We start from the raw sequence: 12,213 nt of genomic DNA, 5'->3' as shown, positions 1-12,213 counted from the left end.
ACGCGATACCTGGATTTTTAGAGGCGATTATGAGGTTTGTATTTAAGGCTGGTGTAATAGGAACGGAGATTAAAAGGCATCATCGGCCGCCCGCTCCGCCAGGCACACGCGGTACCATGACACCGTGACTGTCAGCAGAGACCATCCGCGCTCAACTGAAACGCAACGTTCAATGGAAACGCTGTGGAGTGCCATCGCGGCTGGGCACGCTAAATGGATGTACAGATACATATGCACAGGCAGACATATCCCACCGAAAAAAAAAAACAAAAAAAAAAGAAAATAAACAAGGCTCTCTAATTTTATTTTATGACTCACGATCCGCCGCCCTGAACAAAAGAAATTCGCGAGGCACACGAGAAACGAGACAAAACCCCACGAGCAGGCTCTCCCCGTTCACTTACCATTTTCAAGCCATTCCACTCCATCTGTGATCACAAAGATGGACCCTTACAGCCCCTCACAGAGTCAAAAGCAAAAAGAGCGTTATGTAAAAGCTGACATTCCTTCTTACAGCGCTGCTGCCCAACGATGCAACAAAATCGACATATACTAGGCACTGCAACACATACAAGCCTCCTCCTCTTTTTATGAGGTCACGACAGGAAACTCTTTGAAATACAATATGCAGCATTTACTGAAGCTCATATAAATCACCCTCTTTTAAAATTACCATACCTATTGCGCAGTCCACCAAAAACAAAATTACCAATCTCGAGGCTTTTTTTTTTTTTTAACATTCCCCCCCCCCAAGAATTTTGCTCTGCATTTGTATCTCCAAAATGTCAATGTGGAAATTAACTCTCCCCCACCCTTAAAAAAAAAAAAAAAGCCTCTTCTTCCTTTTGCATTTCAGTTAGCCACATACCAGCCTTGCATTAGAAATGAGCTTTTCTCTTTATTCTGAGAGAAATCGCAATTACCTTAAAATGACAAAGTACATCCTTTATTAAAGGATACGCAGACATTAAATATGAAAGAGAGAGAGCGAGAGAGAGGGGGAAAGAGAAAGGGAGGGGGGGTAAAGGGAGAGATCATGTACAAACAGATCAGTAGCAGAAAACTAAATTCATGGGAAAACACAGACTGAGAATGATGCAGATTCGGGGAAAACCTGTATGTTAGCTTCTATATCTACCTCTATATAAACCCGCTACGATCAGATTTTAAAACTACTAATACCTACCATAACCATTCTTAATGGCAAATATTGGGTGTCTTGAAAGGCTTCAACTCTTCTAACGGTTTTGCTAAGGTTTCAGGGAATTATTTTATTATTATTATTCTCTCTCTTTTTGTTTTTTTTGAAGAGCCACAAAGCACACTGCTAGACGTTTGTGCAGCGAGAAATTATTATCGATAATAAAAAAAATAGCGGCAGCGATAATAATAATAATAATAAATAATAAATAATAATAGCTAAGTATATTATCTCGTTGTCTCAGTGTGGTGCTGCGGCGGGAGGGCGGCGGCGCCGGCGGCGGGCGGAGCGCGGAGCGGCGCGGGGCGGGACGCGCGGAGCGGAGCGCGCGGAGCGGCGCGGGCCCTGCTGCGACTGGCGGCCGCCGTCGCCCCTTTACCGCCATTTATGGGACCATCTGTCAGCGGCGCCGCGCGCTGATTGGCCGAGCGCGCCGCGCGCGCGGGGGGTGCGGCGGGGAGGGGGAGGGAGGGTGTGTGTGTGGTGCGTGTGGGGGGGGAGGCGTTGCGACATCAGGTGCTATTGAAATTAGCCGCTGCCAGATTGACAATGTTAATGATGCGGTGACCTCTACAACAACAGAGACCAGATTTCTGAACTGCTGCTTGTGTCTAGTAATTAAGGCCCGGTTGAAGAAACAACACGCAGCCCCGTTTTTTTTTTTTTTAATTTTTTTTCTTTTTTTTTTTTTTTTGGTTCCCCCTGTTCCCACCCCTGGGCCCGGCGGTGCCGTACCTCGGCCATGCTCCAGTGCCTACATCTCCTTACCTCCTGCGCGCCCCGCTCCCAGGTCCGGCGTATTTTAACCACCTTATCTTTTTCGACAGTTGCTTTCCGGAGAAATGCATATTTAATGATCTGCCTCTAGGCTTAAAGGCACAACAAAAGCACTTTGACGTGCATTTAAAGCTGCATTTATTTTCAGGTACTATTGATTTTAATAATCAACCCATCTCTCCTTCCTTCCGCCCGGTGAGGTTTTTAAAATACGTATTTTTAAAGGAGTGGATTTGAGGTTGCTGCCACTTGACAATGTCTAAGGCACAGCAGACACCTCTTTATCGGGCGCTCCCCCCGAACGACAGTAGTATTTCAGAATTATTTTGCCACCTCGCTTCATTATTCTTCAGTCGACAGGAAATAAAACAACAGCGAACTTTGGGCATTTAAAAGAATTTTCTTTTCCAGCCTTCGAGAAACGTGCTTAACTTAACAATGCACACTCATTAATCCTCCGCTCGCTGCCACTGACAAACTAACAAAACTTCACTTCCAACAGCAATATTTTACCCCCGTCCGACCATGGCAAGTTCTGTATGAATTCTCACAAGTTAGGAAGCATTCATTTCTTTCTCTTGACTCAAGAGGTATTTTCCTAAAGCATGCTCTGTACTAAGTAACCAGGCATAGCACTCTGTAATTACAACAAACCTTGAATTTACTTTTATCTCAACTAAAGCAACCGAGTATTACCCTATTGATACACATAGGATCATTTAGTTTTACCATCCACAGATTAATTTCCACAACAAAATACTTTAAAAAAAAAATCAGTACCACTGAAAGCGTTTTTAAATGTAAGACCTGAAAACCGAGAAAGCTAGGATGGGCCACATTGTAAGCTCACTTAGCTCTTTCCTAGAGAAAGAAAACCTGACTACAAACCACAAACCCCATTTTCAAAACACATAAATCAAATCATTGTTCTACCAATTTCATCTTTTAAAAAGTATAAATATTCCCTCCACACTACTAAGCTGGGGACTGACATTCAGTACATTTTAAATTTCTTTAAAGCGTGGATACACTCAAACACACACAGAGACTAAACACACCAATAAAACGTATGAAATGTAGCAAAGCTCATAAAATCCAGCTATACACAAACCAAGCAAGGAGAAAAATCACATTTAAAAAACATCATACAATCAATTTGTGGAATGAGCACTGAATTCAATTAAAATATGAACAATATGAAAGGCTGCAGAGGATTTCTCTCACCATGCATGTCTCTGAGCACATTTGTAGCTTAGTAAAAACTAACATAGATTAAAGGAGCCTGTAAGATACATTTCCTAACTCAAATTTAGGTGACCCATTAGACTGAACACACAGATATCAAAATGCTACAACAGCTAGTATATTACCACAGATTCCTGTCCAAACATACATCAAATATTAAAGTTAGATCTGTAATGCATATTTTTTACTTAAGGTCTCTTCAGGGGTTAATAACACCAGAGAAGGCACCCAGAAATTATTTTTAAGTCTTTTCAACTTCAGCCTACTTTGTTACTATAAATCCGTTGTGCATATCAAGATTCAGCCATTTTTCTGAAACAATAATCACACGCTGCTCCTCTCAAAAATTAGCTAATCTTATCCATGTATAAATCCAGGTACTCTGCACACTGACCGCTCTCCCAAAAAGCACCCCACACACGCAGCCTTCCCGAGAAACACTAAAACAAATGCTCAAGCATCCTCAGAGGCCTCTCTCTGGAAAGACAAAGGCAGAACCCTATTGTTGAAAAAGTCAACCTTATTCTCGTGTTTCCAATAGTACCATTTATCTTTCAGGGAAAGGGACTGACCACCGCATCACGGTGGTGACATTTGTAAAGCATCAGATTCTCTATACAGCCTCTCCAGCATCAGCCAGCAAGCCCCTGAGCAAAGCATATTTTTAGTGCAATCTTCCATCCCCACAAAAAGAAACTTGTCTTAAACAGCTAATCCAATATCAAAATGAAATCACAGGGTTGTTTCCCAGCCCCCCCCCTCCCTCTCCTTACCATAAATGAGCAGTTTCTTGACTCATTAATGACAGTTTCCCTTAAAAGAAGTGATCTCATATCACTGAGCCCCTCTCCACCACGCATACATCCCAAAGGTTGCGGGTATCTTAGCATCAGTAGCCGCTAGCAAGCTCTCTCATACAGAGCCCAGATGGACTATACCAGAAGCCAATTCAGCGTTAATAACTACCTACTCTGTGCAGTTTAGAAGCCTTACGTGGCATAATGTCCTAGGCAACAGCAGCCGATTGAAACCGCAAATAAAAGACAACCCAATTCTCCAAAAGCATCAAAAGGAAAAAAATAATAAACTGAAGAATGATTTAAAAAAAAAATCTCTTACTTGCATAAGATTAAACTGAATCCTTCACCAACATATGAAAAAGGAGAAAAAACAGATGCTGCCCAGAAAAAGTGACAAAATATTACCTCATTATTTAACAAAGCAGCATTAAGCGTCCTGCTGATTTCAAACATCTTGCCACAGATTTTGGTTAAGAGAAACAGAAAGAATCCTTTGCAAGCCCTCTGTCTGCAAAGGGTTCTTCAATTTTCTTGCGCACAACAGAATAGTCAATATGTTATTTCCCTAGAGTTCGCACATTAAAACATCTAGTCAGTGAGCTGAATTTTCCCCTTATCACACTGTAGACTCCTGTTATATGTACTGCTCTCTTTGCAAGATTAGCCTGCCCCAAACATGGCTGTTGTTTAAACTATTCTTTAAAGTAACAGTTCACTCCATAACCACCAGGTGGGCAGTGTACACAGATCCAAGTAACCATCTTAAAGATTTTTCTTGGAATAGCTGCTGGTTGTGATATACAACGTAAAACCCCCCTACACTTATCAAGCAGGAGGAAAAAAAATTGTCACTGCTTTATGCCCTTTCCTCCCCAGCAGCAAGCCCATGAACAAAACCCTAAAATCACTTAGCTTTTAACACAGATTTTTTTTTTAAAGGGACCTTAAAATTTATGCAGGAGCTTTTCATTCAGCAAAAGTGGTAAAATCCAATCAGTTTTGAGAACAAAGTATAATTAAAAGGGAAAGCACAGCCAACTAACTGGTTTGTACTACAGAAGAACAAAAATCAGCATTACGTTCACAATAGGGTTCTTTCATGGGAAGACAAAATTCAGCATGTAAATAATTCTGCTAGAAAATATGAACTATACCTTCAAGCAAATTGAAGAAACTTGATAAGATACTGCTATGACTTACTGTGGCTTAAATTCATTTACTAAACCACCATTGCACGCATCAGAGCACAAGACTGAAATACGTGGAAATGATCCAGTGTTCAATAGCACCTAAGACTCCCAAGGTATCAAACTGCCCCTATTCCATCATGTCTGCAAGCTATTTAAGTATTTTTTCTCCACTTTATTTAAGGTCAAATACCTCAAGAAATACTTCCATTACTATAAAAAATACCAATTCGCTCAACGCTCTACAGCAACACCCAGAGGCATGAATGAGATTGGGATCTTTGTGTTAGGTGCTGTACAAATACATTTGAAAAGTCATTTCATACCGAAGGATTTACAAACAACATTTACAAGACTGAAAGCACAAAGCAGAGGTATGAGAAAGAACAATAAAAGAGCATCACAAAATGTCTTTACCAGCTGGGAAGAACTGCTGGAGGAACCAGGGCATCTCTGGCAACTACCTGTGCTAAGGCAGAACCCAAAAGGTTATTTGCTGAGGTGAAAGAATAAATGCATTAGATGGACAAGGGCTTCCTTAGATTCACCACCTACAAAGCACCATCACCTATTTCCTGTCATTTATAGCAATCCATGCTGAGTAAGTATATGCAGAGTAGTGATTTTCTTTGCTGGCCTTTAACTAATATTAAAGTGATGCAGTAATGACTTAACCTTCTTGAATATGTATTGAGTTTCAAGTCATCCCTTTTTATATGAGAAAGGTTATTTGCATCGATTTCTGTTTGCATGAAATAAGCTTATTTTCTCATTCACCATATGCCTTGAACACTAATTAAAAGTGTCACTTTCTTCTAATGTAAAAACGTAATCACTTAGTAAATAAGTATTCTTGGCTTTTTGGTCTTTGTGATAATCTATTTAAGGACTTTTTATTTCCAGGTAACTTCAGTGCTTTGATTACCACACACCCCACTCATGTAAAGAGAGGTGTTTTACAAATGCACATTTTTGTTGGATTTCTTTTTAATAAAAAGAAAAAACTATCTAGAATTACATCTTTAAGGACCCATACTCCTATTACCCCGAGGCAAATCCATCCAATCAATATGAAACCATTCACATGCCACCATCTGCCAAGCTGTAGAGCAATGTGGCTGGAACAGACCTCTTATAAAGCAGCAGTGGTCTCATTTTCAGTCTATTAGGGAAGCACCAGAGCTCTCATGTGCAAGGACACAACACTCAAGTCAGACCTCCTCACACCACTGTCTCCCTGCACTGCTGCAGAACTCCTGTAATTTTTGCTGCTTGAGTTTTCACACTAATCATCAAAGCAAGAGGGAGGAGAAAACGATCAGTAACAGTCCTATTCCACTGCAGCACAAAATAAAGAACTCAATTTAATTCTATCCTAATATGATTATAGCAAACCATTTAAATGCTGCTGCCTGTGAACTACAACCTGGCATTTTCCATCACCTCATTTTCTACTCTTCTGGAGATCTAAGCATTTATCTCTGGAACAGTTTTACTCTTTTTCAAGACACTCCTCTCATAAAATTAACATTTAATTCTTATCAAAGAGTTATTTTGTTGTTTGACAGATGGGAGGGTGCAGGTGGATGAGGAACCAAGGAGAGGCATGTGTGAGCAAGAGATGGATCTCGTGTACAAAATGATTTAATAAAGATAACGGGCAGGGAAAGGACATTACACAATGCAAGCACCAGGGTTTGTCCTATGCAGTAATTCAAGAACCTCTGTGGAAACAGCCTCCAGTTCAAGATACCACATCAACACTGTCTTCAGCAACACTGAGCTCACACAGTGTTTTCATCAGAAGACCTCATAATAATTTAAAATATCCTCCCTCACCTATAACCCCATGCAAATGCACTGCATGACTAACTAAAAAAGTACACTAGGAAAAAACAGGAACATGAAGGTGAGCAAAACTCTTATAAATATACACAGAGAGAAGAAATTAACTAATTTAAAACCCTCTGAAATGACAAGAAACTGAAAAGCTAAACATATAATTCATGTGATGCTGACAAACTCAGATGAGAAAGCCAGAGCTGAATTGTTCATGGCATCTAACCCAAAGCCAGATTTCAGCAAAGAGAACAGGAAAGAAAAAAAGAAACCAGCCCAATTAAGCTGACTGCCCTTTGCTGTACTTGTGTGCAGGAGGTGGCAGGGACTGAGGGGTAGAGGGAAAAACAATGGCTAAACAGGTTATTTACTCACACAACAAGGGGGCTTTTTTCACTGTTACTTGAACATCTTACAGTTAAGTGTATATGTACATAATTTGTTTATCTACTGAGTAATTTAAAAAGGAACCAGCAAAATAAAACACCTTACCAACTGCCCTGTGGAAATCAGGCGGGAGTGGGTGATTGAGACTAACCTTGCATGACATTGAAAATGTTTTTTAGGCTCTTAAAGGTTAGTGAATTAATGTATTTCATGAAACAGATTTAAATTTTTAAGGTTTCATTGCAAAATATATAAGTCATGATAACTGAACACCAGCCATATAAAAAAAAAACCCAAGAAAACCACAATACAATTTCTGAGAAAACAGTAGTTGAAAAGGATGACTGATGTGGTCCTGAGCTTTTATTTAATGATCCACTCAGAAACACAGGAACCTGTCCCTGCCTCCTACCCTGCCCCTGCTGTGGAACCCACTGACAACTGCACAAGCTCTGCTACCGATGCAATGTTCTGTGCGGTGCAATGAAATTCCTCCTGATGCCGAGGAGATGAAATGTAACACACAGCTACCTGGAGAAACTATCACCTTTTGGATCTGAACCCAGAAAAGAGAGAAAGGAAAAAAAAAAAAAAGCCAACCCAGAAGAAGAATCAAGAGTAGTCAGAGCTCTAGCTCCTTAAAGAGCTAGACACTAGATATAAAACAAGACAGAAAGCCTTCCTAAATACTTACAACCCTAAATGAGGAATTTAGATGCACAAAGCTTAGGCAAGTAGTCACAGTTCCCACAGAAATCACACTTCAGCTGCTTTTGCACAAATATGCTATTTAATGTTGCTTGCCCACTTTCTTTTTCATGCCTTATGAGATGTGTAATTTGGATGCTGCATAGCTGCTCTAAGTATCACATGCCAATTTTCCAAAGATGTGCGTATTTGCAAACCCCACTGTGGATACTTATGTTTGAGCGCCAGGAGACTGGAACAAAACTCTCCAGGGCACAGCAGAGCACAGAGGTAACAAAATGAATAGATGTAAATAGCACTGATGGTGAGAGAAGCCTTAGCAGTGATAGGAACCATATCCTCAGTGCCACAGCTGGAAGCTGGGCAGCCACACAGATTTAGGCACGCGTGTGTGCCAGGGAATAACCTCAGCAGAGGATTCCTGTCCCTGTCAGGGCACAGGCCAGCCAGGGAAGGGGGCCAGCAGCTCTGCTGCAGTGCAAGAAGGGTTTGGAGAAGATGATTCAGCACCTTCCCAGCAAGTCCGGAGGCCAGCAATGCCCTTGGCCCCACACTCCTGTCCCAGCTCTGAACTGCTGCTCTGCAACACAGAGCATCCACTCAGTCCCACCATGTCCTGCCTGGCCAATTTTCAACACATTTTAAAGAACCCGCTGTCAGCACCGCAAGACCGAAAGGCAAAAGGCAGCATACACTGCAGGGAAACATGTTAACACAGCAGTAAGAATTACTGGCACCTTTCTCCCCCTTCCAGTTCTTTTACTTTTGGCTCATGAATAGAGATTTTAATGCCTTCAGCCCCCTGATTTTGTTTTCCTCCTTTTAAATTCAGAGATACTAAAAGTTGCATGCGACAGACATCCTAAATCCTACAGCTTGCTTTCCTATCACTACAAGCAGAACTCAATCCTACCTACAGGGAGAGTTAAAACATTTCTACATTGCTGTCAATTTTGTATAATACAGTTAGCAAAGTTTCAGCTGAGCACAAATGAAGATGTTTTCAAAGATTTATGACTGCATTTTTAAAATGTATTTACTTGTAAATAATGAAAGGACCTAGACACTGAAGAACTCCAGACTTACCAGGGAGATTTACATGAGTTCAGCCATTTTTAATGTGCCTATGTATAAGCACAAAAACCCTCATAAAAAATGTGAACAGGGTCTTGCAACCAGCATTGCCTAATTTTAGAACAATTGATGGATTTGCTTTAAGCCCATCTGTAATACAGTGTGCTATACACCTTGCACTCAGGCCAAACAATATCAATAACAAGAACAAAGATAAAAACCTGAGAGGGGATTAATGTGCTGATGTTTCCAAGCTTTGAGACAGTGATCAGAAAGAGATCTGGGGATGAGTGTGAGGTGGCTGGATCAGAACAGAGGTACAGGAGGAATCAAAGGAGACCTGTGAGCAGCATGCAGAAGGGTTATGCCTCCTGCAACTTGCAATTACACAGGAAGGACGCAGAAGCAGGGATGATACAAAAGAGAATGAAGACAACAAAAAGCGCCAAGAGCTATTCATTGTCCAAATTACTTCTCGTTACAGCAGCTGGCACTTTACACAGAGTATTTTAGTAGCAGCAGGCAGAAGGTAAATAAGTATTACAATTTCATACATTAAAAAAAACAATCCTCAGTAATTTCTGAGTAAACCCTTTCATGTAACCTATCCCAAAACCAAGGATGCTGGAAAGGAGAAAAACTTGAAAATGGCTTTACAAAGCTTACACCTGTATATACAAGTACCAGGACTTCCAAGAAGCTTCCTGTGTACATCTGTTTTATTTCTACCCCTTAAGAAATAAAGGTTAGGTAAGCTGCCTAAATAAGGTACCCAAATCTCAGGGATAAACAGCTCCCTCATGAATATGGCTAACACAAGTCTTCAGTGTATAATTTAGATTAGAGAAATGACAATTTTATAATAAGGAAAACAAGGTAAAATACAGAGAAGGTAATGGGTATGAAACCCAGAACTGATGCAGTATTTAAGAGAAGAGCAATGCCAATACTGAACTTTCCATACTGACACAAAACCAGGGAGAGGCTAAAGAAAGACAACTGAAAAAACTCGTCTGCAGCTCCTCTTTTTGCCCTCTAGAGTTCCTGGAGCTCATCTCTTGGGATCAGGATGACTCGAGCTTTCCTACCCAGGTCTCAGATTTTCATGCAGACCTATGGTTTTCTTTAAACTTGTCTTTGCAAAGTACAACATACCTCAGCATATGATTTGTAGGTTCCTTTAAAGCAGGGCAGATGAAAAATGTCTGTTTTTAATACTGTCCTTTTAAAAAAAATAAAAATATGCTAGTAGGTATAAAAGTTGCTCTGGTGCCTAACCTTCCTAATAAATAACTTTATGTTCCAGTTACCTAGCAATAGAAATTCTAGCAATAGAATTTGGGCTTCAAGGGATTTGTGCAGCCCAGCTGGAGAAGCTGGCAGGTTGGCACCCAAGAGTGAGTTTACTTCCGTGCTGAACTGTCTCTTCCACAGCCACACGGATTTGTTTTTCACTGCACAGGCAGGTAGAAGATGAGGCAGCAGCCAGGCTGCTTGTGGTTTCTCCAGTCCATGGAGAAAAGCTGCACGTGAGAGGATGGGCTTCACCAGTCCTAGAAGCCAGTGTGGATGAATTCACCTCACCTGAGGTTTCCCATCTGCTGGGCAGTGACTCTCCCCAGCCCTTTGTACAGGAGGCTCTAGGCAATGGGCACTTGCACGGCACAGCTCATCTGTCCTGCTCTACAGATTCCTGGGAGGAAGGTAAATCAAGCTCTTCTTCACTGGCTGCACACTAAGGAGTCTCCAGTGATCCCCAGGGGAGCCTTGCTCCAGCACAAAGTCCACCTTCGGTCAGCCCAGTCCCACCATGGGCTTACCAGGTGACCAAAGCAGGTGGTCTCCAGCTGATCCTCACCTAAATGAGCTTTGGCCACACTAGGGTCTCTTAACTCCACAGTGCAATCCTTGATTTAACTCAGCACAGCTGTTCATAAGGACAAATAAGTACTTCAGGGAGCAGCAATTCAAGCAAGGCAAGTTTAGCACAGACAGACTCACACCAAGGCCAACACTCAGTGCACCCATAAGAGCTACACAAAGCAAATCCTGCAAGACTACATTGCTCTGTACACAGAAAAAGCATAACATCTTTGGAAGCATGTAAACAACTCATCAAAAGGAAAAAAAAAAAAAAAGCAAAGTTTATTTCATGAACTCTAGGCTAGATAATCTCGCTTTCATAACAAAAGCTTTGATTCTGGACCTCCAACCAGCAAAGCCTTCAGAAAAAAAAAGGGTTCTAGTACATCCAATTTATGGCTGTTGGGAAAAGCAACAATCACATCAAAACAGCTGCTCTGAAAACCCATCCAGCTACAGGCCATCACCCTGCAGTTTAAGAATATTTCACTCCATTGCCTGAACACATTTATATTCTTCCAGGCAGTTTTCCTGATGTTTTATAAGGATTCCCCAATGCAACAACAAACAATCTTTCTTTTAATAGTATCACTGGATGCGTTGTAACCTGCACCTAGGGACACCCTGCTCTGCTCAGATAAAACTTAATTGTTCTTCTGACATCGTACAATGAAGGAACTTTAAACTCACATAATAAACAAAACAGTCCTCTATTTTTAACATTTTTCATAGTCCCATGCCTAAGAAAATTCACTTAAAGTGTTCCAAGCAAGCACAGATAACCAACATAGAACTAGTGTACAAAAAATATGTTTACTTTTTTTTAAAGGTGTTAAAAGACAAGATTTTATTCTGCTGTGGTAGAGGGTCCTACTTCTGTGGGTAAAGGAAAGCCAGACATCAATGATGCTGTGGAACATTTGACAAGGAATTTCAACTGCTAGCAACAAATTGCAAAATCTCTCCAGCATAATGGTTCTGTGTCTTTCTCCAAACTACTTCCATAATTTTGTGCTTTCTGCCAAAGTAACAGGGCAGTATAGGTGCACACCATCAAATTCTGTGGTTTGGTAGTAGAAATTTCAGCTCATGACCTTTGAGGTTAATGGTGCTATTTAAATTTAAGACACAA

At 41.0% G+C, this 12,213-nt stretch overlaps 1 protein-coding gene across 4 annotated transcripts in view; it reads right to left on the bottom strand.

The window, feature by feature from the left end:
- Positions 1 to 12,213, bottom strand: part of ELAVL4 (ELAV like RNA binding protein 4) — an 80,271-nt gene that overhangs the window by 59,426 nt on the left and 8,632 nt on the right. The window contains exon 1 of one of the 4 annotated variants that reach the window (XM_058808500.1): positions 1,187 to 1,380. The exons of 1 other annotated variant lie outside the window; for it this stretch is intronic. In XM_058808500.1, the coding sequence (XP_058664483.1) occupies positions 1,187 to 1,195 (9 nt within the window). In that variant the 5' untranslated portion in view covers positions 1,196 to 1,380. Of the gene's footprint in view, positions 1 to 9; positions 144 to 404; positions 645 to 1,186; positions 1,381 to 12,213 lie in introns of those variants that run through there. 2 more of the 4 variants (XM_058808497.1, XM_058808501.1) reach the window with 2 other exon arrangements.

The sequence above is a fragment of the Ammospiza caudacuta genome, chromosome 7, assembly GCF_027887145.1.
Source record: "Ammospiza caudacuta isolate bAmmCau1 chromosome 7, bAmmCau1.pri, whole genome shotgun sequence".
In the NCBI taxonomy this organism is placed as follows: Eukaryota; Metazoa; Chordata; class Aves; order Passeriformes; family Passerellidae; genus Ammospiza; species Ammospiza caudacuta.
Note: the sequence above shows the minus strand (reverse complement) of the source record. Positions and strands in the feature narration are given on the sequence as shown.